At 33.2% G+C, this 27,205-nt stretch overlaps 1 protein-coding gene across 14 annotated transcripts in view; it reads right to left on the reverse strand.

Annotated features, from left to right (window-relative positions):
- The window catches only part of SOX6 (SRY-box transcription factor 6), a 377,057-nt gene that overhangs the window by 231,677 nt on the left and 118,175 nt on the right, over window positions 1-27,205 (reverse strand). For all 14 annotated transcript variants that reach the window (XM_042907314.1, XM_042907313.1, XM_042907310.1 and 11 more), the window contains exon 4: window positions 24,112-24,201. In XM_042907314.1, the coding sequence (XP_042763248.1) occupies window positions 24,112-24,201 (90 nt within the window). The remainder of the gene's footprint in view (window positions 1-24,111; window positions 24,202-27,205) is intronic.

A 27,205-nucleotide genomic window follows, 5' to 3' on the forward strand; every position in this document is an offset into this window, starting at 1 on the left:
GAAGCCAGGGTGAGAAAACAGAAGAATAAAACCAATTTCTCAGTCTTCTCCGACCCTCACAGGCTTCTTGTGTGCCTTCCTAATTCACTACATTCAGTCAATAATTCATGGAATAAATATTTTTTATATACCTTGGGTCAAGCAGTGAACCCACACATACTCTGTTTTCATGCAATTTACCTTCCAGTCATGGAACTCAGATAATAAAAGAAATTAAAAAATAAAAAGTATATTAAGCTGCAGTAAATGTTATAGAAAAAAATAAAGCTAAGTAGGTAGAAGAGGTTCCAGTGTTAAATAAGACAGTCACAATAGGTCTCTCCAAGAATGTCAACTAAGCAAGAACTGAATTAAGCAAGAGCTGAAAATATGATCCATGAGAACATTTAGGAGCAGAGCATTCCAAGAAGAATAAACAACAAACGCAAAGGTCCTGAGGTGCGTGCCTGTTTGAGGAACATTAGTAGGTAAACATATGATGAACAAAAAAGAGCAAAAAGAAGAGGTGATATTTTGATAGAGTAAATATATATTTGGTCTTCATCCCCAGTTCCTGGCATAGAGCTTCAAAAATCTTTGTAATTTCCTGAGTGATAAGAGTGAGAGGAGTATCTATTATTCATAATAAGCCCCTTTCAACCATACCTGAGTCTATGTTTATGAGGTGACAGTTAATGAGCCCCTAGATAGCTTTAGGATGTGAGCTGGCTGCCAGAGGAACCAACCATGTGATTAGAGAATTGCAACTTTCAGCCCTACCCTTGACCTCTGAGAAGGGGAGAGAGGCTGGGGATTGAGTTAATCACCAATGGCCAATGATTTAATCAACCATACCTATGTGTATAATGGAGCCCCATAAAAACTCTAGACAGAGGTGTCCAGAGAGCTCCGGAGTTGGTGAATGCATCCTTACCCCAGGAGGGTGGAGCATCCCTCCAGGAAGAAACTCCTGGAACAGGAAAAGAACTCCTACACTGGGAACCTTCCAGACCTTGCCCCATGTAGCTCTTCATCTTGTGATTCATTTGTATCCTTTATAATAAAAAAGTAATAGTAGAGAATTTCCCTGAGTTCTGTGAGGTATGATAGCAAATAATCAAACCGAATAGGGGTTTGGGGAGCCACTGATTTGTATCCAACTTGGACAGAAGTGTGGATAACTTGGGGACCCATGACTTGTAATTGGTGTCTGAAGTAGGGGGGGCAGTCATGTGGGATCAAGCCTTTAACCTGTTGTGGGGGCAGTCTGTGCTAACTCTGGTTTGTTAGTATGAGAATTTAATTAAATCGTAGGACACCCAGCTGGTGTCCACAGAGCACTGAAGAATTGTTTGGCATGGAAAACTCACATTTTTTGTGTCAGAAGTGTTTTGAGAAGAGAAACAGTTTTCCCTTAGGAATGTAACAGAAATGAAGTTAGACAAGAAAGAGAGGACCATAGCTATCCTGTAGGGCCTTTTGGGCAATCATAGGGACTTTGGCCTTTATTCAAATTAATATGGGGGTCCATTAGAGGGTTTTCAGACAAAGGAGTGATGGGATTTAACTGACATGTTAAAAGGATCAACCTATAGCTTCTCTATGGAAAACAGATTATATGGAGACAAGGGAGAAAGCAGGGGATGTCAGCTGAGTGGCTAGCACAATAATTCAAGCAAGATAGACTGGCCTGGACCAAGTAATGGTAATGGCACATTTACACTGGATAATTTGAGAAGAGTTAAATAAAGTATTTACAAAAATATGGGGCAAGTTTTAAGGAAGACAACAAGGCATAATGATACACCCAAGGGCTAGTTATAGAATGAAGCTGTTGGGGAAAGAATGGTGGCTGGAACCAAGAGAACGTAGTTGTACGGAGAGGGTCATGAAAGGGTCACAACCATCCTACAGCAATATGGCAAGGAAAGAGCTGTGGAGAGGAAAAGGACACCAACCTTACTGTCCCTCAACTCTCCTGAGTGCCTCTCATTGGTTGAACCCAAATGGAAGTCAAAGAGAAAGAGAACTCACTCATCAGTGCTCTTGGTACACAGAGTGAGTTTAGAAGGCATAAAGAGGGGCAAATGGAAACTATGAGGATCAAGGTTAACTTGTAATGAGGATCAAGGTTAACTTCAAGGTTTGTGATCTGAGCACCTAGAATAGAGTTGATATTTATTGAGATGGGAAAGAATTTAGGTACAGTAGATCTGGGAAAGAAATTTAGGAATTCCATTACAGACATGTTAAATTTAAAATGTCCAAGTAGAAATGTACAGTAGAAAATTGGATATATAAATTTGGAGCTCAAGGAGGCCTGATTGGAAACATAAATTTTAACCCTAGTTGTCATGGATTTGAGATACCAGAAAAAATGTGACACTGATCTATAAATACAAATGATTCTCTTTCTTCAAGACATTATTCTTTTATTTACTTTGAAGGGAAAAAAACTTAAGTAATATTATAATCAATTCCCTTTTTAGCATCCTCTAAAGCATGAGCTAAAAAAAAATTGTAATTATCTGTGTTGTAAATAACTGTGTATGCCATTATAGACTGTGAGCTCCTTATGGAACAAACCATTTCTTAGTCATTTTTGTATTCCCAATACTTAGCATATAAAAGCCTCTCAAAAATTTTTGACACAAGACTGGAATTAATGAAAATATAAATAAATGAAAATAGGGTTGGGATTCATAGGGTGTCCTGAAGGTGCTATCTAAAATGCCCTATTGAGAGAGCCAAAGCATAGAGACTGTTAAAAACTGAGAACAAACTGGGGGTTGATGGGGGGTGGGAGGGAGGGCAGGGTGGGAGGGAGGGCAGGGTGGGTGATGGGTATTGAGGAGGGCACCTTTTGGGATGAGCACTGGGTGTTGTATGGAAACCAATTTGACAGTAAATTTCATATATTAAAAAATAAAAAAAATAAAAAAATAATAAAAAAATAAATAAATAAATAAAGTAAATGTTGGCTGAAAAAAAAAAAAATAAAAAAATAAAATGCCCTATTAATGGAAAAGTTTTGTTTTTGTAAAAAGAATTTCTTCTGATTGTCTGAAGACACAGATAACCTGACCTATCCTGTAACAAGAAGTCAAGGAGAAGCCAACAGTCAGGTTTTAAACAAAGAGGACTTAAGCAACTTTGAAAGCTTCTGTTGGTAAAGCAAAGAGAAAGCACTATGGATAGTCTAAGGGAGTGTCGAATACAGTTAATAACAAATCACATTTATTTGTTTGTTTCCTGTGTCCTCAGGGCAGAACCTGCTTTTATTTTTTAAATTTAATGTACTTAGTTTAGCGTTTATCCTTTCAATACCTTTTTTCCTATTGTTGTTACATATGAGTTTGTAAGAAAATGTGGTATTTTTACATGTTTTCAGTTGTATATTATATCCTATACCAGATACATAATTCTGTTTCTTTTTTCATTTAATATCATATTTTTAAATTCATACATGTTGATATATATATAGCTGTTGTTTATTCTGACTGCTTCTTTATTTTGATTGCTCTTATAAACAATGCTATAGTGAACATTCTTATACACATGCAAGAGTTGCTTTAGGAGATAAATATATACATATAAAAGTTGGATAGTTCACAGAATATGTGCATCTTCAACTTTGCTAGACCTAGCTAAACTCAAAGTAGATATATAAACTTACACTCCCACAAGTAGTTTATGAGAATTCCAGCTCCTGACACTTAATTTTTGCCAGTCTGATAGATATGAAATGGTATCTTATTATTGCTTTAATCTGCATTTCTCTAGTATTCATGCATCCTCTTCTGTAAATTGCCTAGTTAATTTTTAAGCCAGTGTGGAATCAACAAGCTATGTCTACCCCATGTATTTTGATTCCATATCAGTGGCCAGGTCTGTTCAAGAACCTTTGCCAAAGCCAAAAAGCAGTACCCCCAAACAAAGAAATTTGGATTTTCCTCTAGAAGCCACAAAATTGAGTGGGGGGTAACTCTCAGGGTCATGGGTGTAAGATATCAGAGAAAAGTTAGATACTGACATAAATGCAAATGGTTCTCTCTGAGAGTTTAATGTACTTTGACAGGGAAAAAAAATTAAAAGTTTACTCCATTTTCCTTAGCATGTCTAATGTCTCCCTTTCTGTCTTTCCTTGTGCATTGTTTTTGACTCTGACACATACTTAAACACAAAATCTGTATTAAATACAATGAAAAAGCATACTTAAAAATATTTGTATTAAACACAATGAAAAATAGTACTCAAAACAGGAAGCTGCTTTGTTGACAGTTTGATGAAAGAAAGAAGGATCAGCTTTCCCTTCGGCCATCAGTGGAGATGAGATAATTTCAAGTAACACAAAAACCAAAACCCTTCACCAAGCACACAGTATACATGTGAGAAAAATAGATTTTAATATAATTTCAGCAGTTCTGTATATAAGTTATGATCCATTCCCATAGGTTTTTTAATAGATGCTCCTCAGTGAAAAAAAACTCTATTTATTGCAACAATATGCAAATCAGTAAACAATATGAACACCAATTTCAAAACTTCATATAATTCTTCCATCAAAATACTGTTTTCAGAAACCTCACTAAATTTGACATAATAACATTTTTTTGGCTTCTTTAATGTACATTGTCATAGGGATGTCTTATTACAGATAGCTGTAGATTCTACATTTTGACAGTATTAGAAGGATAGTCTTTATGACTGCTATAGTATAGAACAACATCGTCAAATAGAGCTCTCTGTGATAATGAAAGTGTTCTATATCTTTGCTACCAATACGGTAGCCCTGGTCACATGTGGTAATAAGTATCTGAAATGTGGTTCATGTGATTAAGGAACTAAATTTTAACTTTGTTTTAGTTGATTTGAATTTATTAAATAGTCAACATGTGGCAAATAACTTCTATAGTGGGAAGCACAGATTTAATGTAATCTAGAAAATTTTTCCTTTTATCTAGCCATAAATATTGGTCTCTGTACTAAGCAGATAGCCAAGACTGGACACTCTCTGCTCTAGGATCAGAGGTCACAACACTCTCCTCTTGGCAACATTGGCAGTGACCTAGTTCTCATCTCCTATCAAGTGCTAAATTACTGGGTACCTACTACCCAGGCCTTCCATATCTAATGTCCTGATTCTCATTTTTAGCAGAGGTTACATTTGACTCTTGTTATCTAACCTATAGGTGCTTGGATACCTGCTTTATGTGTTTCATGTTTCTATCTTGTGTCCTTGGGCATCTCTGCTCACTTAGGGTGACTCAGCTACATCAATAAGCATTATCCCCAGCTCCTATAATGCCAGTGTTGATTGACTACATGATACTTCCTGCCAAAAAAAATCAGTAGTTATATCCTCATTCATGACATTAGCCAGACCTAAGGTATCTAACATATGAGATTTTTTTTAATGTTTATTTATTTATTTTAAGGGAGAGAGCGCAAGCAAGCATGAGCGCACATGAGTGGGGGAGGGGCAAAGACAGAGAGAGAGAGAGAGAGAGAATCCCCAGAAGGCTCCACACTGCCAGGGCAGACCCCATGCTGGGCTCAATCTCACAGCTGTGAGATCATGACCTGAGCCGATATCAAGAGTCGGATGCTCAACAAACTGAGCCATCCAGATGCCTTTAACATGCAAGATTTCTTTTTTTTAATTGTTTAAAGTTTATTATTTTGAGAGAGCGAGAGAGAACAGGGGCAGGGCAAAGAGAGAAGGACACACAGAATCGAAGCAGGTTCCAGGCTCTGAGCTGTCAGCACAGAGCCCGGATGTGAGGCTCAAACTCATGGAATGCGAGATTATGACCTGAGCCAAAGTTAGACACTTAACCCACTGAGCAATCCAGGTGCCCCTAACCTGTGAGATTTTTTAAGCACACTCCTGGGTCTGATTTCTCATGGTCTTCTTCTCAAGAAATTAAAATTGTTTGAATTGGGAACTGTTTAAGATAATCTGGTGACTTAATCCTCAAACTAACAGTGTCCTCTGTACATCCCCACATTAAAACACTTGTTATTCCATTAGTAACAGCTATTTCATTTTCCTAATGAGCAAAGAACAAAGCTTATTTCTAAAATATTTGGAGAGATATTGGAAAATTGTGGTATGAATTGAAAGAACTTTGATACAAATAATTAATAGATTCCAGTGTGAGATACGGATTATAGGCATAATAGTAAGTGGTCATTGTATGTGAGAGATGACAATCTTCCCTTAACTATTTTTCCTAACTTTAATTATTAACCACATTATAATTTATTATTAAAATTCTATTCACGGTTCATAAATTTTTGCAGTAGACACACAAAAATACATGCCACTATGCTAGAAATGTAAAGATACTAATAGTCTAGACAGCATTCAGAGTTTCTAAAGTTTCTGTTCTACAATCACTTTCATGACATACCCAGGCACTTTGTCAACTGTCAAATAACCAGAGATGATTCACTGTTGAATTGTAGATCAGATTTTCCTAAAAAGCCAGAATAATATTAAATAATCCTTGACAGCAAATAAAAAAACGTAAAAGATACTAAAAGACAACATCCCCAAACCTGATTCATTTAAATTAATAGAAAAAGGGAAATCTACAGTAGCCAAATTTGAATAGAAGAACTATATATATTAAAAAGAAAAAAAATCCCACTAATCTAAAAAGAAAAAAGTAACTTCGGTTTTTGTTATTTCTTTAATTTTGTTTTTGTTTTTCTGCTTGTTTATTTAGCTCAAAGAGTCATATGGAAGACTTGGGAAATGCATGGGGAAATGTGTCCCAATAATGATCCAAAGAGATATTAGCATGTTTTGGTGGAAAGAACATAAACTTGAAGCACTATATAGTCCTCCATTCAAATCCTGGATTGTTCATTATTATCTTGGTGTCTTGAGAAAAATTCTCCTGAGACTCTGTTCCTTCCTTTGCAAAAGGAAGATGATGATGCCAACCTCATGCCATTGGTTTGAGGATTAAGTAAGATAAAATAAACAAAAGCACTGTGACACACTATATTTGCCCAATAAATGTTAGTCTTTGCTTTTGACAGCACCCTCCTCTCATGCCTCTCTGTAGGTTTTTAAAAACCTATTTAAAAAAAAAAATTTTAAAAAAAGCATTTCTCATGTCTGACTGGTAGAAAATACGAAGTATTGTAAACTCTACATAGTCTAACACAATGGTAGGCAAATAATAAGCACTGGGAAAAAAAAGATTTGTGGATTGATTGAGATTCTATAAATGCATTCCTTCTTGAAAGCAGAGGATGGATGAGATCAATTCTAAAGATCCTTTCCTCGTTCTGGGATTCACGTTCTAGTAGGAAAGCTTCTTTCAGTGTCAACCACAGTAAGAATAAGTTCATCATGAAGGGGAAAAAAGTGATTTTTTTTCCTGGTCCTACCTCTAGTTTGTTTTAGGAAATACAATACAGAGAATCTCCTCAGGGCCCTTCCTGTAATCTTAAGTAAACTCTTCTTTCTAAATTGAAAAAGATCATAATTATTTTTCTCCAGTATTTCAATTCATCTAATTCATCACTTCTTACTCATTTGTTTCTTGATCATGCATTCTGATTCCATCTCAGACAAGCCTTTGTAAATATTAAAAATATGGTCCAGGTAGAGAGAGCACCACTTCAAGTGGTGGTGATCCCCTCCTCTTCTTCCTGACACCAAAACTGAAAAATATGCAAAGAAGAAGACCTGGGACAAGTACCAATTACTCCAGGAAAATGCTTTTCAGCATCCAGCTGGGAGGGCAACCCTAAACTGTGGTATCATGGCTGAGAAATACACAGTCAACTATGGAGACTAGAGAAGAGCCATCATGCTTCAAGGCAAATGCCTATTGGCACTAAACTATGGCTGGAAAAATAAAAGAGCTCCTTTTAGTAACCAGTTAACAAGAAATCCAGGACTCTCAATGGGTATGAAAGCCTATGTTTAAGCAAAACCACAGAATGGTTGTGCCCATTTCATTTTCTTTAGCACTCTTAATAAACTTCTATTTATGCTCCCTTGATGTTACCAGCTTAAACTTGAGGGTCTCAGTAGGTTTTCCCACATTTCAGCATGGAAAAACTTCTAGCCATATAGATTTATGTAAAGCACTCTGCATCCTTCACTGTCTCTTGAAATCTTGCAACCCAAGGACAATTGCATATTTAAACATTAAAGGTGGTTTTTCTAACTTGAGTAGAAATGTATCTCTGGGTCCAGAAAAAACTAAAGTTTTTTCATTAATAACTATATTAGCTGGAAATTGCCACAGATGAATTTCAAAGCAGTAAAAGCCTACCTGTTTATAATATTAAAAAATAAGTTTAAACCTTCATTTAAAAAGGATGATTACGAGCAAATTTTAGAAATGTCTTACATTTGTAAAGATCTGTAGATGTCTTCTACAATCACTCTTCTATAAATAACCACACTCTTCTAACAAACCTTAAAATCAGACTGCTCTCAATACAAAACTCACATTTTTCTCCAATAATCTCTACTTCTGAGTCTATTTGAAAAGTTGGTCAAAGACAGGAGCCATGTGCACATGTATGGTTTTGATTCCATCTATACTCCTGCCCTAATTCTTGTGGCTTGGACCCATTCCAGGTGCTCTGCCTTACCCTGTGGTTTGTATTTGAGATCCCCTTTTCTGACTCATTGCATTCTCCTGATTGACAAACAGATTTAGATATGAAAACAAACAGTTACCTGCCTGTAATTGGTTTCTAACAGCTGCACTGTTGTAGCACTTCTTAACCATGGTGAAGGTGCCTATGAAAGAAGCTTCTTGTTTAGTTCAGAGGGGTGTGTGCGTGTGTGTGTGTGTGTGTGTGTGTGTGTGTGTGTGTGTAGGGTTCACACGTTTAGTTTTGTTTCCTTTTGTTCACTTTAGTTTCTTATTTGTTTTACAATAACACTTGGGAGTCTTTATTGTTCCCCAAGATACTCAATAATTATGGTGTATATGATTTATACATTATTGATCTGAAATATATATTTGTATTTTTTAAACCTCCAGAAATCAAATTTAAATAAGAATACACTGGATTTTGACTTTTTAAACTAATGTGGCTTTTAGTTGAACTTAGAAGAGTCCTCAAAGAAAAAGAGTCACTTCTTTTTCTTTTACTGACTTAATAGGAAGCATACTATTTCATTAGTAGATTAAAATGTTAGGCTAGAAGTAATAAACTATTATTATATTTTTAGTAGTGTGTCTCATAATGTCAACTGAATTATGTGAAATGTATCAAACTAGTTACAATAAAAGCCACTACTTACATACTACAAACAATTGCAACTCCCTCAACATATCAGAAGAGATTGGGACGTTGCATTTTAAAATTCCTGTGGAAATCAAATGTATTTTAAGTATCAGCTCTGATTATTTAATCAGACAACTTGCATTTTGCCCTGGCTAATTTTGAAGGCTGATAATATTTTACTTATAAAAATAATTGTGCACCTGTTGTGATGGAAGCCTAGTTAAACAAATGTTAATAGGAATGTAACTCGTAGCTTTAAGCATAAGAACACAGGTCTCTCATTACTATTACATGAAGAAACATATTTTTAAAGCCATGAGATAGATCTTATTTTAAATCTCATCTCTTCCTTAGCCCTAGAGAGATGTTTAAGAATATTATTAAAACATGTACAACGAATAGTTGCATATTAACTTGAAAGGGAACATCAGATAATGCCTACTGAACAAAATGGATATGGAGTTCCTCCTTCCCATTTAATACCTGTGTTCTTCTGCCTTGCTCTATTCCCTCGCCAAACCATTTTAATGATATTGAATCATTTTTGAGAAACACATGCACTTTTCTTACCAACTTATGATCAAAGGAGAAAATTAAAAAGAGGACCTACAAAAGCTGGACTCCTCTTGCACTCTTCATGTTTTCAGGCTCTTTCAGCATTAGAGATCTTTTTCAGTACCCAAATTCTGTAAGCTTTAAAAAATGCTAGGCTCTCATGGAATAGACAGACCTTCCCTCTGTGGATCCTGCCATTTTGTAAAAAGACTTCCTAAAAGCTACCAACGTGTGTCTATTCAATCCATTTCCGGGTGTAATCAAGTTCTAAGTACTGAAAAGAGGCTTGAGGAAAAAGAATTTGTCTTAAGTTAAACTAGCTAAATTTTGAGCTCAGTTATATGTGCCTCTTATTGACTTCTGTAAGACTGTAGCCTTGCAATTGGCCCAAATTCTTTAAGGTTATATTTAAAAGGTAATTTTATTCAAAATTACCTAAACTTTTGAACCCTATGTTTTATAATGTTGGGTTCATTTTAATTTTATTTTGGTTAGTGCAATACAAGTTTACAAGCAGAGTTCAGAAAATGTGTGCATTTTTTAAATGACCTAAATTCTCTGTAGTTTTCTTTTTCAATAGTTTAATGCAGACATTTGGATTGAAGGGGAATCACAAATAAACGGAATAATTGCATCAAATTTCCTCAGTGCATTAAATATGCACTCAGTGGTAATTACCAACAGTAGCAACACATTTAAAAATGTAGAGAATAATGTACAATTTATGCCTATTTCAAGGGTCTTATTCATGAAAACACCATTTGGATGAAAATACACACATTTTATTAAGTGGTTAGCCTTAGATTTTTTTTTAATTCAGACAAATGACTTAAATAGTAAGTGTGTGGGAGGTCTAGTAGTATGGGCCAGCTCTTAATGTGACATATATATCCCATGAGAATTGTCAAGAGCTGACTCTAGAGTAAAGAAATACCGAGGACACCCCCTGGCACGTGGGGCGCTAGGCACAGAGCATTCCTGGGCCTATAAACAGCAATGAGATGAATTACTCTCCCACATATTTTTCTTCTAAGAATCAGCTGTATATAAATATTATCACAAATATATATTTTTAAACTTCTTACATTTATTTGAACAAAGAAGACTAAAGTGAAATAGAGGAATTTAATAATAGTATATAAAAATTATAAAACTTTTTTATATTTTATGCTTACTAAAACTCTGTGCATAACTTTTAATTATAAAATAATAAATGCATATGTATTGAAATCTCATCTATCCCAAATGTTACACTAAAAAAAAAAATTCATAGCAACTGTATGTCCAAACGCGATACATGTGAAAATCTCATTTTCACAGTAAGACCTCTAAGTTTTAGCTACTGCTATAATAAAATGCCAGAACCAAAACTGTATGGAAAGTTTCTTTAAAGTTTTGGGTAAGAGAATTTTACTTATACTTAAGTAAGGTGATTTAATACTACGACAAGGACTTGGCAGATAAATGATAGCTAAGCTATCTGTAATAAGATGGGAACAGAGCTGATTAGGCTGCTTTTCATTCTCCAGACCTAGATTACCTGAAAAATATAAGCTAATTATCAATAAAGTGATCATTATTTTTGGTTGAAACAATATTGGCGACATGGACTATACTGTAAATTTGATGTCGGTGATAATATGGATTTCTTAGAGTGTTAGAACTTCCTCTCAATTTTATACATATCTAATCATTTCCTAGGGAATAATTGGTGCTACAAGAGGTAATAAATGGTTCCAGGTCCCTTTAGGTGGCACATAATGAAATACTCTCATATCTATTCCTACTGGCAAACTACTATTTACTAAGGTTTTATTTTATTAGTCATTTTACAATCATTGACAGTAATCCTGAAGTGCATGTATTTTTCCCCACTTTGCAGATTAAAAAGCTGAGAGTAAAATAAATAAATAAATAAATAAATAAATAAATAAATAAATAGTTCAGTTTATACAATAATTCAAACCCAAATCTGATCAATTCTACACCCTGTGTTTATTATGCCACAATTCCTGTTCCAGGGGAGAAAGCAACTAAGTTCTTTAAGTCAATAACTTCATTTAGCGTCTTCACAGAATCTTTGAACTCTTACATGTAACTGATTTGCTTTGTAGTTATTACTGACAAATTGATTTATTATCAAGGTAATTATATGCTACTCTATTTTAAAGTTCTAGTCCAGTGGTTCTCAAAGTGTGATTTATGGACCCCTTGGAGTCCCAGGGGAGTCTCCAAGGTGTCCCTAAGGTCGACACTGTTTTCATAATAATACTAAGGTATTAGTTGTATGTTACAACATTGACACTTACACTGATGATGCGAATGAATGAAATAGTGGGTTAAAACTGCTCATCCTCTAGCATGAATCAAAGGCACCTAACTCTACTAGTAGTAATTGTATTCTTCACCACCACACACTTGTAGTAAAACAAAAAAAAATCAGTTTCAATTAAGTAGTTCTTTGATAAAATAGTAAAATAATGTGTTAAATAATGACTTTTAAGTACACATATTTTTAACATTCTGTGTGATGAGGGGCACCTGGCTGGCTCAATCGGTAGAGCATGCAACTCTTGATTTTGGGGTTATGAGTTCAAGCCCCATGTTGGGTGTAGAGTTAAAAAATTAGTTCTTAAGATTCTATGTGATGAAATGGGAAGCATCCCACTGCTTATTACACCTAAGTATCATAGCTGTCTCGAGGAAAATCACTTGTGCTATTGTTCTAGTTGCTACCTGAAATTTTTCATAGTTTTTTGCATAGACCTCCAATTTCATTTAAAAGAACAAGATAAAATATCCTTACCTGTACTTTAACATTTGCCAAGAGAGCCTCCCACTTCAAAACAAAAACAAAAACAAAAACAAAAAACAAAAAACCTTATAGCATTGGTTAAAATATAATTTGAACTTTCAAGGGAAAATCAGAATTTCAGAAAACTTCTATCTGCCATCATGAGCATAACACTTTCCAAATACTAAAAAAAAATTTTTCTGATATGATTAATAGTAATATTGATGAATTTGATTTTTTGATACTATGTGATGAAATGTGCCAACGTAAGGAAGAGCTGCACAACTCAGTGACAATATAATCTAAAAGCCTAATGCATGGCATTACAAAATCATGCATGGAACAAAAGATTCATTCAGAGTTAAAATTGGACAAATGCATTTTTTAAAGATTTTTTTTAAGCTATCTCTACACCCAACATGGGGCTCGAACTCACAACCCCAAGGTCAAGAGTCACATGCTCAACTGACTGAGCCAGCCAGGTGCCCCTGGACCAATGTATTTTAATGTAAAAGTATTGAAAGTTCACTGATATGGTTTCAGATCCTACATTAGACCTAACCTTTAAGAAACCAACACTTGTGATATTTGATGTAGTATCATAGAAGAAAATTCACAATTGTGTGAAAATGCTACAAGATAATTTTCCCTTTGTCAGCTACATATGCATATTAGGCCAACTTCTTCGTATACTTCCATCAAAATGTATCAAACAGATTGAATGCAAAAGCAGGTATGAGAGAGTCCAACTCTCTTCTATTAAAACCTACATTAAAAAGATTTGCAAAACTGTAAACAATGTCATTCTTCTCACTAAATCATTTTTACTTTAGGAAATATATTCATATATTCAATATTTGTCATAAAAATGGGTTTTATGTTAATATGTAGCAGATTTAATTTTATAAATTTTAAATGAATTAATACTTTTTTATTTCTCAGGGTTATTTTCTAACATAATTAAGTATTAATAGTTATAAGTCACATGAACAAAAGAATTTTAGAATCTTCAATACACTCTAAGACTCCTGAGATCAAAAAAAGTTTGAGGACTGTATTTCATCATTCTATCAATAAATATTTACTGGTTCAAGTACTAAATTATGCCAAATGTTGTTGCTTCCTGTAGTATTTTCAGATTCTCTACTTACTCTATACTACACCAAATAATACATATTCTCTCTCTAACCCTCTCAACAAAATCTGAAGTAAGTAGTATCATCCATGCTTTCTTGTACAAAAATAAGGAAATCAGTTCTTTTCATCTTCATTGAGGACTGCAGTCTTTTTTTTTAATTAGTCTTTTGTATTGAAAAAGCAATGCATACACATGGTTTAAAAAAAAACCAACCTACCGTACAAACTATACAGTAAAAGTTTAAAAAGCAGCCTGTCCCATATCTTTTATTTTCTACTTCATAGCCAACCTCTGTTAACAGTTTATTAAATATCCTTCCAGCAATTTTCTGTATGTATATAATTTTCTACACAAACTGAAGAGTATATATGCTCTCCTCCGTTTCACACTGTCACCCTTTATAGTTCCAGAGATGTTACCCTTATTAAGCCAAATAATTCAGGTAATATGGAGATGCTATGCTAAAAGTCTCTGAATCAGTGACCCCATATCTCCCAAAACAATGCAGAGTAAGCCAGACTTAAATTTATGTCCTGTAAGGTATTTTCACTTAACACTCAACTTTGTTTATTTCTTTATTGTGATAAGAAGATGCTACTAAAAACGGGACTACACTCACCTCTCAAACTGTTGTGAAATCAGCATTCCAAGTTATGGAAGAAATTTTTCTATTTGCCCAAACACATTTCACTTCCAGATTCCTACTGTCTGTTCTTCTGTTACCCTGTCATCTCTTATTCCACTATGAGCCATACTCTGTTCTCCAGGTGTGTATTAGGTATGTATATACGGATAGATGTTAAAGGCTATTTTCAATTCTGGGTTTATACTCTAATACTGAAATAAAAATCATTTGTATTCAATGAAATATGAGCTACTTTGATGGAGAAAGGTTCCACCATAAACCTAAGTCTAACACACATCATTAAAGCTTCAGTATGTTTTCACTAATTCCACACAGGAGGATTACAGATGTCCTGCTAGCTACCATTTCCTGGTAAGCAATCTGAATGGCTTCCAGGAAATTGCTAATGACCTTCATTTTACTTAAAATCTAGGCTGCAATTAGTAATAGTTTTGCTTCTCCATGCTGGTTATAATGTTTATTTTCATCACAGCAATCAGGGAGAAAAAAGTGAAATGTCTTGTTTTTGAATTATATCAAAATGTATTCTCTTTTATTTTGGTATGTCACCAAATAGACTAATACATATTTAATGTAATCATAATTGTGTAAGAATACTTTGGATCTTTCTTACTTCTAACCAATTTTGCCTCCTTTCCCACTCCAGGCTTCAGCAATTGCTAAAATTAGCCTTTTAAAGTGGAATCAATAGAAGTATTTTATAATTTTTGGCTATTTTTATATATAACAACATTTTATAAAACTGAAAATTTTAAAACTAGATATGATTTTAAAGTAAAGTTCTATGTTTTTAATTATAATAACTACTAAAGGAAGTTTCAGATTTTTATTCAATGAATTTAAGGCATGATTATGTGGTCAATGTAATAATAACAAAAAACAACTTTATCCAGTGTTATATTTATAACCAGAATTTGTTACTAAACTTCAGCATTTCCTTTTATGTAAACATTGATTTCACTAATTAGAGCCAACTGATCTTTTCTCTAACAGATCGATTTCTTTTAATCTCAACAGTTAACAGCAATTCCAATGTATCATAATACTTCAGACCTTAATCATATAGTAGTAATTTTTACCAGCAGCTTTTGTTTGAATTTTAATTAAGAAGACCTTGTGTCTCCAAACCCAAGTGGGGAGAGGTTTTAATTGCTTACATGTATATCACACAGACTTCAAAAGAAGTAAAAGTTATTTATAACAGAGTACAAAGGAAAGCTTTGAAATGTTTACATTCATGCAAAATAGTATAAATTTTAAAACTATGGGTATTGCTGTGTTATAATGCAAAAATATCTATAAAACCAGCTGTGATATGTATTTACTGTTAATAAAAGGAGTTCACGGGTTCAGAAATAATAGCTCACTATTGACTACAACACGACCAAAAGACTGTGAGATGGATGGGTTAAACATGCTATTCTGGGGGAATATTAAGTTTCCACCTTAGTCATTTACTATGTGATTGAGAGCAGTAACTTTACTTTTCTGGATGTTGGGGTCCTTACAGGGAAAATAAGAAGTTTGGGTACATAATATGCAAAGCTTCTTCAGCTCTAATCTTTTGAGATTCCACAATTCTAGATATTACTCTGAAGTTCTACAATTATACAAAATTCATACAGAAACTAGTGACACTCTACCACATTATTTCATACAAACAGGAAAGTGAGAAAATTACATGTGCTCTCAATCTCTTTCACAAGCTGGTCTCTAGAGCAATACAGCATTTGTCTTGAGAAATAACAATTTAAAATTTTCAAAATACACGAAATCTAAACATTGATAGATTACTATTTTAACCCTTTATCCTGTGAAACAGCAAGAATCACTAGGTATGTGAACTTTGCTGACTTTAAGTTGAAAAGTGGCAGATGATTCTCCTCTAAACACTTCCAGATTTTTTTTCAGTTCCCTCAGATGAAGAAATTGCTGTAAATTTATAAATGGAAATTCAACAAAAACTCACTTATAAATGAATATGTAAAGTGTACAGTCATAGCTCTTGGAAAACCACTCTAGTCCTTCTGTGATTGCCTACAACTGAAAACACAAATAACTGTAAATTACTATTCCTAAAAAACAGAGAATTCTGTAGAAAGGGCAATGTATGGAATGAGTAATCAGAGTACTTAGATATAGTTTAGGCCCTTACTAGAAAAGTGAACAAACTAGGAGAGAGAATCGGCATTTAAGCTAGTAACCTAGAATGCAGAACACTGATTCTGTTGGAATGCTGTTAGATCCATTCTGACCTTTTGGTGATAACAGTACTGCTTAAGTTACTTCAAGAATAACCTACACCATTTGATCTTCAAAGATCTATGGTACACTGGAGACAAAAAAACAAACAAACAACTAAGACTGTTGTGTTCCTGTGCTCTCCTCCAGAGATTTATGTCCACAATCAAACCTAATAATGAAACCAGTCTCTCTCAGTGACACACAGTGGCAATATTATAATATATTCATGTTTTTAATTCAGTATCTGTACCAAGTACAACTGCAATATGCTTGTACTATTTGACGCAACACAGTTCCTAATTTTATTTCTCTTAGTAACAACCCTAATGAAGTAACAGAGAATAATACTTAAAACCTTTAATAGTAAAGTATGGCAGAAACATTCGGGCTCTCAAACAAGCCTCTTAGACATATTAGTTGAATAACTATAATAAGCAATTGTGTTTCAGTCACAGCTTTGAAAAACCCTGGGAATAATTTATAGAACTTTCTGTTTAAAGGAATTTTTAGTCCACATTTTTCCTATCAGAAAGAGACTATCATTTTTCTCAGCTGCAGCAGAATATACCTAGGGGCACATCTACCTTAATCCCTAAATGTAAATATTGCAATGATTAATCATAAATGACCAAGGAAGGAAAACACTATTTTCCTTATTTGCTTCATATCACATAATTATTTTTTTGTCTCTCATATCATCTGTGTGTTTGACAAACACAAGCACAAACAGTTTGTGCTAAGTCAAACACAACCAGCATTACTGTTTCTCTGGCACACTGCCCAGGGAGGCGCCTTCACACCAAGGAGATGCCAGCCACAGCATAGAAGGGCATGTGTGCAAAACAGGGAAGCTGGCTAGGATTCTCTCACATAAACCACAGAAGATTAGGCCTATCCATGGAGGCAGAGGCTGATTTCCTAGTGCTCTTGATTTCATTAGGTATGTCACCATTGCATTTAGAAATGTCTCATAACCATAATTATTCTGGCGTCCTTACTCCTTTGGTACAACTCAAACATACATTCAAATGGGTTGTGGACCCTATCAGTACTTCTGTCTTACCTTGTGTCCTTCTACCGTCTGATTCCCCCCTCTCTTACATTCAGGTACAGATCAAGATAAATAATTCTGTAGAGAGAAACTGTATTACCTATATGTCCTCCAGCTTTGCAATACTGCTTCACTTACATAGAAAAGGGTAAAAGCGAAACTGTTTTGGTTGTTTTTATACTGTGGAGGCAGAAACAGCCCAGAGTCTATCTTCTCCTTTTCCCACTGCAGAAGTATAAGATTCTGAGGCTATAGAGGCAGGATTCAAAACCTGCTGCCACAACTTTTGACTGACCCCACATAAGCCATGTAACTTCTCACAGTCTTTTTACTCATATATAAAATCAATATAAAAATATTTTCCTTAATGGATTGTTATAATAAGGATCAAATAAAATAATGTAGATGTCTTAGTCCTTTGTTTCCTTTGTATAAAATAAAGCACCTTACAAAAAGTACTCACTATTTTACTTATTGGCAGGAAATCGATAACATTTTCAAGATTAGTCTTATAATTAAGAAAATATAGTAAACACTGGTATTAATTTTGAAAAAACTTTAGGAGGTCATGAAGATAACATTCCACCAGAGTAGGAACACCCTCTAATATCCTCTACAATATCCCTGTTTAAGATTTCCAGATTTCCAGATTTTCCAGATTTCCAGCTAAATTTCCAGATTTTGTTTTTTAAATTCATCCATTCATTCCATAAATATTTTGTGAACTCCTAGTATATCTGAGGTACTCTCTCTTAATGCAGTCCAATAGTATCAATGCCAGATAGCCATTAACTATTCCTAAATTCTTTTGTACATTGAGAATAATTTCATTATTTCCTTAACTCCTGAAAACACAATTCTTATCCTCTTATAATCAACCAACCAACATATACTAGGTCAAATTCCCTACATCTCTAATTATTATTCATATTAAATGTTCAAGTTCTTCTCTATGGTCGTGGATTAGGGAGGGAATTTTTTGTTAAGTTTATTTATTTATTTATTTATTTATTTATTTATTTTGAGAAAGAGAGAGAGGAAAAAGAAAAACACAAAAGTGAGGGAGGGGCAGAGAGAGGGAAAGAGAGAATCTCAAGCAAGCTCCACACTGTCAGCCCAGAGCCCAATGCAGGACTCGAACCCATGAACCATGAGATCATGACCTGAGCCAAAGATAAGAGTCAGACACTTAAGCACCGGAGCCACCCAGGTGCCCCAAGATTCATTTTTTTAATACTACTCTTAATCATTCTACTGTCAATACTTTAATTCTCACTCAGGCACCTAGCGCACCGCACAGAATTTTTCAATGATAGTAATAGAAGCTATGTTTCCTCCCTCCCCCAGCTTCATTCCACTCTCGAATCCAAAAGAAGAAGAAGAATATATGTATATATATATATATATATATATATATATATATATATGCACAAAATCAGAAAATAATATAAGTATGGACTATTTAGAAAATAATGACTATGAGAATTCTAACAGCCCAAATTTATGGGATGCATAAAGCTATTTCTACAAACATATTCATGGCCAAAATACCTTTATTGTTAAATAAACAATGTTTAAAATGAAATATTCAGTTTAGGAATTTATAGGGTATCAAAAACAAACAAAAGAAAAAGTATAAGGAAATAAGCCTGGGAGAGATAATATAGGTAAAAACAATATGGAGTAGTTGGTATACTCAAGTGGCAGCAGAATTGAGAAATAAATCTAAAAACTGGATAATTACTGGGATATTGGGAAAAGAGATAAGTAGATAAGCCACTGGCAGGTAAAACTGAAGGACAAAAGGGATAGAAAATGAGTATGCAAAATTTAAGATGGAATATATAACAGAAAATAAAAATCTTAAAATATGTGATGCTATATTTTAAAACAATATTAATGTATTTGAAAACCTCAGTGAAATAAACAATATTCTAGGAAAATGTTTTTCTGGAAAAACTGACTTAAAGAGAAATAGAAAATGTAAAAAGGAAAAAAAAAAACAATTAGCAACAAAAACTCCAGGCCCAGATATTTTATGGGTATATTCTCTCAGAATTTCAAGGAGTAAGTAATCCTCACATTATCTATTCAATATTTTACGCAGCCTAGAAAAAGAGGGAAAGCTTTCCAATTCAACCACGAACTCTGGTACAAAAAGTGAACAAAGAGTACAAATAAAGAAAAACACAAACTAATCTCATTTATGATTACAGATGCAAAAATAACAACTGTAATATGAGGAAATAAAATTATTCGGTACATTAAAATAAGACTGCACCATGACTAATCAGGGTTTATTTCATCAGTAAATTTGAAAAACAAAAACCAATAAGATATGCCATAAAATAAAATGCAATTTCTCATAGAAACTCCTAATAAACTATGACTAGAATGTTCTTTTAATAGTAAAGAATATCTTAAATATCTTAATAGTTAGGGGTGAAATAGTAAAAACAAATCCATAAATTAAAAACTTTACAAAATACCTGCTATCACATGTTTACTTAATATAATTATTGATATTCTAGGCAGTGTAATATGAGAAGGGATGAAAAAAGGGGGCATAACTGCCAAAAAAGAGAAAACCTGTCAGCTGAAATATAATTATAGCTAATAAGTTCGATAAAGAGGAAAATTATAAAATGAACCAGCAAAATTCATTAGCATCCCTAAATATGATAACAAAAAGAAAACAGAATGAAGAATGTCTCATTCACGAGAGCAAGCAAAAAGATTAAATATTATAGAGAAAATATCAAAATAAACACACAGAATCTACATTTTAAAAAAATCATCATTGAGGGACATAAAAGAATAAATGATTTTAAATGAAAAGATTCAATACTATAAAGATGTCAGTTCACCCTATAGTTTCATATAAATATAATCTTTCAAAAACTTATTTTGGGATTTTAATGAACACTTAACTAAATTAAATGTAAGCCTAAAATAAACTTTAGAGAAGTATGCACACACCTTAAAGAAAAATTATGAATGTGGTCTTGCAATATTTACTTTTCAAAGATACCATAAAGCTACAGTGATTAATATAGCACAGTAGTAATAAAAGTTTAGATAGATCGATAGAATAAAACCAAAAGCCGACAAATGGTTTCAAATATGCAATCAGTATGGTAAAAGATGTTATTTAAGTCAGACAGAGAAGATCAATTATTTAATTACTGATACAGATATATTTGGTTAATGGCTTAAGAAAAAAATTAAGTTGTTTCTCTAGTTGAAATTACACATCAAAATATACTCAAGAGGAATTAAAGGGTTAAATGATTAAAAATATAGTCAAAGAATTGGAACAAAATATAGCAGAGTGGGGGAATCCTTTCTAAACAAACCTCCAACATAAAAGAGCATGAAAAGGGAGGGAGAGATTTGACAATAAAAATCATAATGCAAAAGAAAATGATAAAATGAAACATACATGACATCAAGGTTAATACCATTAAAATATACACTAAAAATCATACAGAACCATAAGAACTAGACAAATCCGTTAAAAGAAAAATGGGCAAACAACATAAACAGGCAATTCTCAAAGGAAGAGACATTTACTACAAATAAATTTATGTCAGATTCTTCATTAACAATAATAAAGAAATTCAAATTAAATCAGCAATAGTATATCATTTTCCCCTATAAAAACTGGCAAGAAATTTTTGAAGTAATAATACTTGCCATTGAGGGCAAGAGAATACTTGCAGACACTGCTGGTGAGAGTGGAACACTGTACCCTTTCTGCAGGGTAATGTGGTAGTATGAGTCAATGGCCTTTTTAGAAAAGAACACATGCTTTAACTCAGGAATTTCACTTTTAAGGAATATATCCTAAGAAAATAACTACTAATTAATACTTAAAATTATTAGGAAGTTATCCATATTCAAGTTTTTATTTACAATGACAAATAATTTTTAAAAACTACTTAAATGTTGAATAAAAGACTCAAATTATGAGAACCTCACTTCATACAATATTTTCTGTAAATAAAAATATTTTAGATGACTTAATCACTTATTGATATATCATTAAATGGGAAAGAATAGATTATAAAAGAACAGTGAAAGATTCTAATTTTAAGGAAAAACTTTAACAAGTATATGCATAAATTAAACAAAATAATACAGGTAGAATTAAATAACCATTTTATTTTTTGTGTGTCTATTTCTCTATTTTTGCAACAAATACGTAATGAAGGAATTTATCATAAATTCATTTACAACAAATTTTGTAATGAGGGTTGTTTGAGATATAAAATACTGGTGGCCCACAATAGTATGTATTTCTTGGGGATAGTATTTAAACCATATTAAAATTTCAGAATAATTATAACTAATTTAGGTGGATAATAACTGGCCTGATCTCACCTAGACTAAAAATGCATGTTGAATTTTAGCAGGGGTTGAATCAAACTACCTGAAAGCTACTTAAACTATTTTTTTCCAGTTTTTATGATAATATATTATTGGTATATTTTTTATAATGGCTATGGTGACAAAATATTAGGATGTAAAAAGAGACAATTATGTATAATAAATCAAGATGAAAAATTTAGTAAGAATCTTATCTCCTATGCTCATAAAACTGAGAGCAGCACACAAATGAAAGTTCACATATCACATACAGAATCCAGAAAAAAAAGTTAAAGAATTTGAAAAGCCTAAATTTGCATGTGTTTTTGCTTTTGAGATTTAGACATTTTGATCATCTAAGGCTAGTACAGTTTTTGCATCATAAAGTCATAATCAGAATGGAAAATAAAGAAAGATGGAAAGCGGGGGAAGGGAGAGGAGATAACCTGAAGCACAAAAACTTGATGCTGAATCATGACATAATAAAATATTAACTTCCACATCACTAAGAGAAAGCAAGACCCCTGTCATTCACGCTGGCAAAAGCTTGCCTTTGCATAAACCATTACTGTTCTCACTGTTAAAAAACCAATGACTTTGGAAAGGATGGAAAACACAGAATGACGTGCAAAGTAGCACACAACATGTTACTGCAGCTGGATACAGAATATGTCACTAATGACTTTCTTTCTACCCATCATTTATAAGTTAAGATTTTTTTCCCCAAATAGCAAATGCCCTTTCTGAGTACAGAACAGAGGCAGTGGAATTCAAAATAATATTCAATTTCCACTTAATGTTAATACTGTATTAGTTAATGAAATGAGTTATTAATTATTCCCTGGGAAAGAGATGACTTCCTTTTGTCTTCATTTGAATTGAACACAACATACCTGAACACTAGGCAATTTTTGGTAATAAATTAAAAATAACATTTTCATCAGAGTTATTGCCAGATGTTTATCTTAAATAAAACATTATCCATGACCAATAGGAAGATTCATCTGAAGTTATTTGATAATTTCAGAAAACTAATGTAATTAGGTTCCCAAATTGTTAGTGCAAATTGGAGTGATGACTGTCTGTCTGCAAGAGACAACTGATAGAATTAATTAATGACCATGGATTCTGTTTAGGATACCAAAATTAGTAATAAAGTACTTCATCTCCATAAAGGCATCAACAAGAGAGAGTTAAGGAAGAAGAATAACTTCCTGACTGATAGGGCAACTTAATTTTGTAATGGTTCTTAACATGTTTCAAAATAATAACATCAATCACATACCTTCAGAACTAAAGATGCTCATCCTTATTAGGGTCAGAGGTCATGAAACGTTAACTTCTATGAAATCTGATTGAGATCAGTCAACCTATGATCCTATGGGTATGTTAATAATAACAGCAACCACAGTTGACCCTCACGAGTGTTTTCTAAGTGCCAACAACTGTTCTAAAAGCTTTACTTGTATTAATCCTATTAATAAGCCTATGAAGTAGGAACTGTTATTGTCTCCATTTTAGATATAAGGAATTTGAAACATAGAAAAGTTCAGTGACTTGCCCAAAGTCACTCAGCTAGGAAGTGATAGAGCCAGGATTTGAAAAAGGTAACCAAGCCTCAGAAAACACCCACAAACCGTTATGTAAAATACACTCAATAAACTCTTTTTTATAGGTGCTACCCTTGACCCTTTTTGACCAGAAGAAATTCAAATTAATGATTTGGATTCATAAATCAAGCCATTATTAAGATTTCAAGAGGGAAGACTAAAATTAACTTGCTCTTCATCTTTTGACATTTTTTTTTATTTTTCAGACTGTTAATGAAGCAATTTACCCTATAATTTATATGTTTATAGACTAATAAAAACAGAAGGGAAAAATTTCATTCTATAAGAATTATAAAGAATAAAATTTCAAGGACACACTACATATTTACCCTCTCATGTATAAACACATATTAAAGGTAAAAATTTAATCTTAGGATACAGAGATCAGCAAACATGTTGTTATACAAAATAATATACTCTACATTGATATGTTTGATATTTTGTATATTGTACCTTTAATTTCTCCAAGAAGTTCACTGGTATTTAGTCTTTCCATTTTTTCCTTCCAATCTTTTGAAAGTAGTTTTTCCATGCAGGAGGAATCTGTTAGAGTTAAAAAGTAAGTATGGAAAATGTTACATATATATTTTACAACTATTAAAATACTACAAATACAAAAGCCAACTTATGGAGAAATTCTCCCATTATAAAAATGATCAAGGCTATATTTGTTGTTGTTTTAACCCTAGGATATAGACAATTATATTAGTGTATCTATCACAAAATACCACAACTAAATTTATTTTTACCTGACTACTTAAACTATTCCCAGGGGGAAAAAAAGATAATGCTCAATAATCTTATCTTGGTAGTATAAATATAATTCTATTAATATTCAGTCAGCATTTATCATTTCTTAGACTGATAGGACAGAAAAGGGGGCTATTTCCTCTGATAGTTAAGTTTAGATGTTGTTCCTTTTAATCCAGGTGATTTTTTTCTAAGTCTAAGCAAAATTTATGTGCCATTCAAGGAAGAATGACAAATCTTCAAGGGGGAAGAAACCAGTCAAACTGTAACCACATAGTCCTTAAAAAAGAAATAAACATATGACAACTTTTGTGGAATACCCACTTAGAGGATAATTCAAAGAAAATAAAGTCAAGATGTTTTCTGTCCCTCAGTAATAAAAACTGCTAAAACTTTTCTATAGAAAAAGATGCATATTCTTATAAAGAAAATACTCAGTTAAACACTATTTGCCCAACTGCATATCTAACTAACATACTAGATCATAGGGAATGATTATACTTGCTTCTATAAGGATTCATAAAGGTTACAGAAATTTAATTTTAGAATGCCCTAATAATTAGCAAATTTTTCTCAATGAGTCATTTTTTTTCTCTCTATTTAGATGGGTTTGCAACTGGTGCTACTGCTTACAAGTATTTATATATATCTTTTAAGCCTCAAATCTTAACAAATAGGCCATGTTTCCAAAAGGGAATGCAGATTTAAATACCAAATCCTCAGTGCAAAGCATACTCCCATTAAACTTTAACATTCCAAGTGTCAAAATTCTGATAACTTCTTTTTAAAATTGTATTTAAAATAGTACTCCAATTCCAAATGCCTTTCCTCTCCCATATCAGTACCTATCTATTTAGCATTTTCCCTTTCATTTTTTTCTCCAACTTCTAAATCCTCCTTGAATTTTTCAGAATGACAGTAAGGTCAGGATGGATCTAAAGGGTTTTAGAAACTAGATAAGCTTTAGAAAAATACAGTGAGCCCTGGGTAAGAGATGAGAGGACCACTGCATCATTAGAAAGTATTGGCGAAAACAATTAACGTTTGTCCATGACATGATCAATCAATCAAAGAATGGATGGAATCCAGATCAGTGTGTCATGAAATGGCTGACGAAGAACAACCATACTAGCTCACTATCACAGAAGTTAAAGTTCATTCTAAATAGAAGTCAGCGTTATTCGATTAATTGAAAGCTCACGGTCCCTTCCCTTCCTTCGTCCCTTCTATCCTTCCCTCCTCTTTTTCTTCCATTCTTTCCTATTAATTATTTTCTGAGGCTTCAACAAGTGATCTACCACCATGATTAAAAATTGGATTTTGAGTGACCTTCCGAAAGGGTCTATGCTCACACAACGGTTTGTATTTAATTTCCAAAATGGTCTCTTGATATTTTCATTTTAAATTCAAAAACAAGGTATATACTTTGTTTTATACCTATTTTGTGTTTATGCTAAAGTAATAAAAAAAAGATAATACTAAGTTTGGGATTAAGAAGCAAATCCTCAAAGCCACATCTAACAGACATTAGTTTTTCTCAAATCAGGTTTAAATTTCTGAGAGAGATTGATATAACATCAGATCATGGATAAGAATAATCAGCAAAATGTCTTCAACTTCCTATCCTACCTAATTCTGTTACTTTTTTTTTTTTAACCCTTTCATACATGTTATCACATTGCACTAAACTGATAATCACTGATATAAATGCTAAAGCATAATTTGTTTGGTTCAAATTTGAGTTGAGAGCATATATTATAATAGTAGAAGTCAAAAGCCCAAATTACTAGTAATGATCACAAATTCAGAGCAAGTTCAGAAACTAGGATTATATACACACTAAATGTAAAACAGGCTAAACTATGTCTCTCGTTTCTATAAATAGACCTAAAATCTTTCAGAGCTCTAGGAAAAGAATGCTAAAGCTTCATGGGAGAAAAATAGAACTGTATGGTCAACAGGAACACACACTTCAAACATAAATCAGACCATGTGTACACAGCTTCACATAAAAGCTACTCATTAATAAAATGGTTAATAACATCAAAGCATTTCACATTCCTATTAAAAAATTAATCCTCACCATAATGCTGAGTTAATCTAGTTAATATGAGTTCCCATTTCAGTAGAAGAAACTGAGGGGAAAAAATAAAGCAGTCTTTCCATGTCTATATTTAGAACTCATGAAAATAAAGGCAGTCACTGATGGCCTTTAACTCCAGGACAATAAAAGTCACAACATACAACCTTGTCAATGTTTAATCTCAAGTCTAAGAGATTCCGGGAAGATTCAAAACTCAGGAAGTCTCTTGAAAAACTCTCAGCTTTCTCACCTAATTATCTGACTGCCAAATCGCTACAAGTAGTATTAAGCATGCTCCATACTATAATGTAAAGCAAGTAAAATGAGGGAGAAAAAACCAGAAGATGCAGATTGTTAACAAATACCACACAGGCAAAGGACACCACTGCCACCACTGAGAGGTTTCTGACTCAGGATGAAGAAATACGTAATAGATAAAGTTGTAAATGAAAATTTATATTTTCAAATTTCCTACTCAAAACAATGTCCAGGTAAGGGTGCAAATTAAAAGTAAATATTCATCCTCTATGTGGCACATCCTTCAACAACACTAATAGGACACTAGTTTTACAGAGGTAATTGATTATATCAAATTTTACCCCATTCTGATCATGCGCAAATGCAAAAACCAAAGCGGTCAGAATAAGTAAAGGGGTCCAGTTTGTATTATGTACACAGGAGGAGTAAAGACCATGCAGAATTGCTTTAACTCAG

The sequence above is a fragment of the Panthera leo genome, chromosome D1, assembly GCF_018350215.1.
Source record: "Panthera leo isolate Ple1 chromosome D1, P.leo_Ple1_pat1.1, whole genome shotgun sequence".
Classification (NCBI taxonomy): Eukaryota; Metazoa; Chordata; class Mammalia; order Carnivora; family Felidae; genus Panthera; species Panthera leo.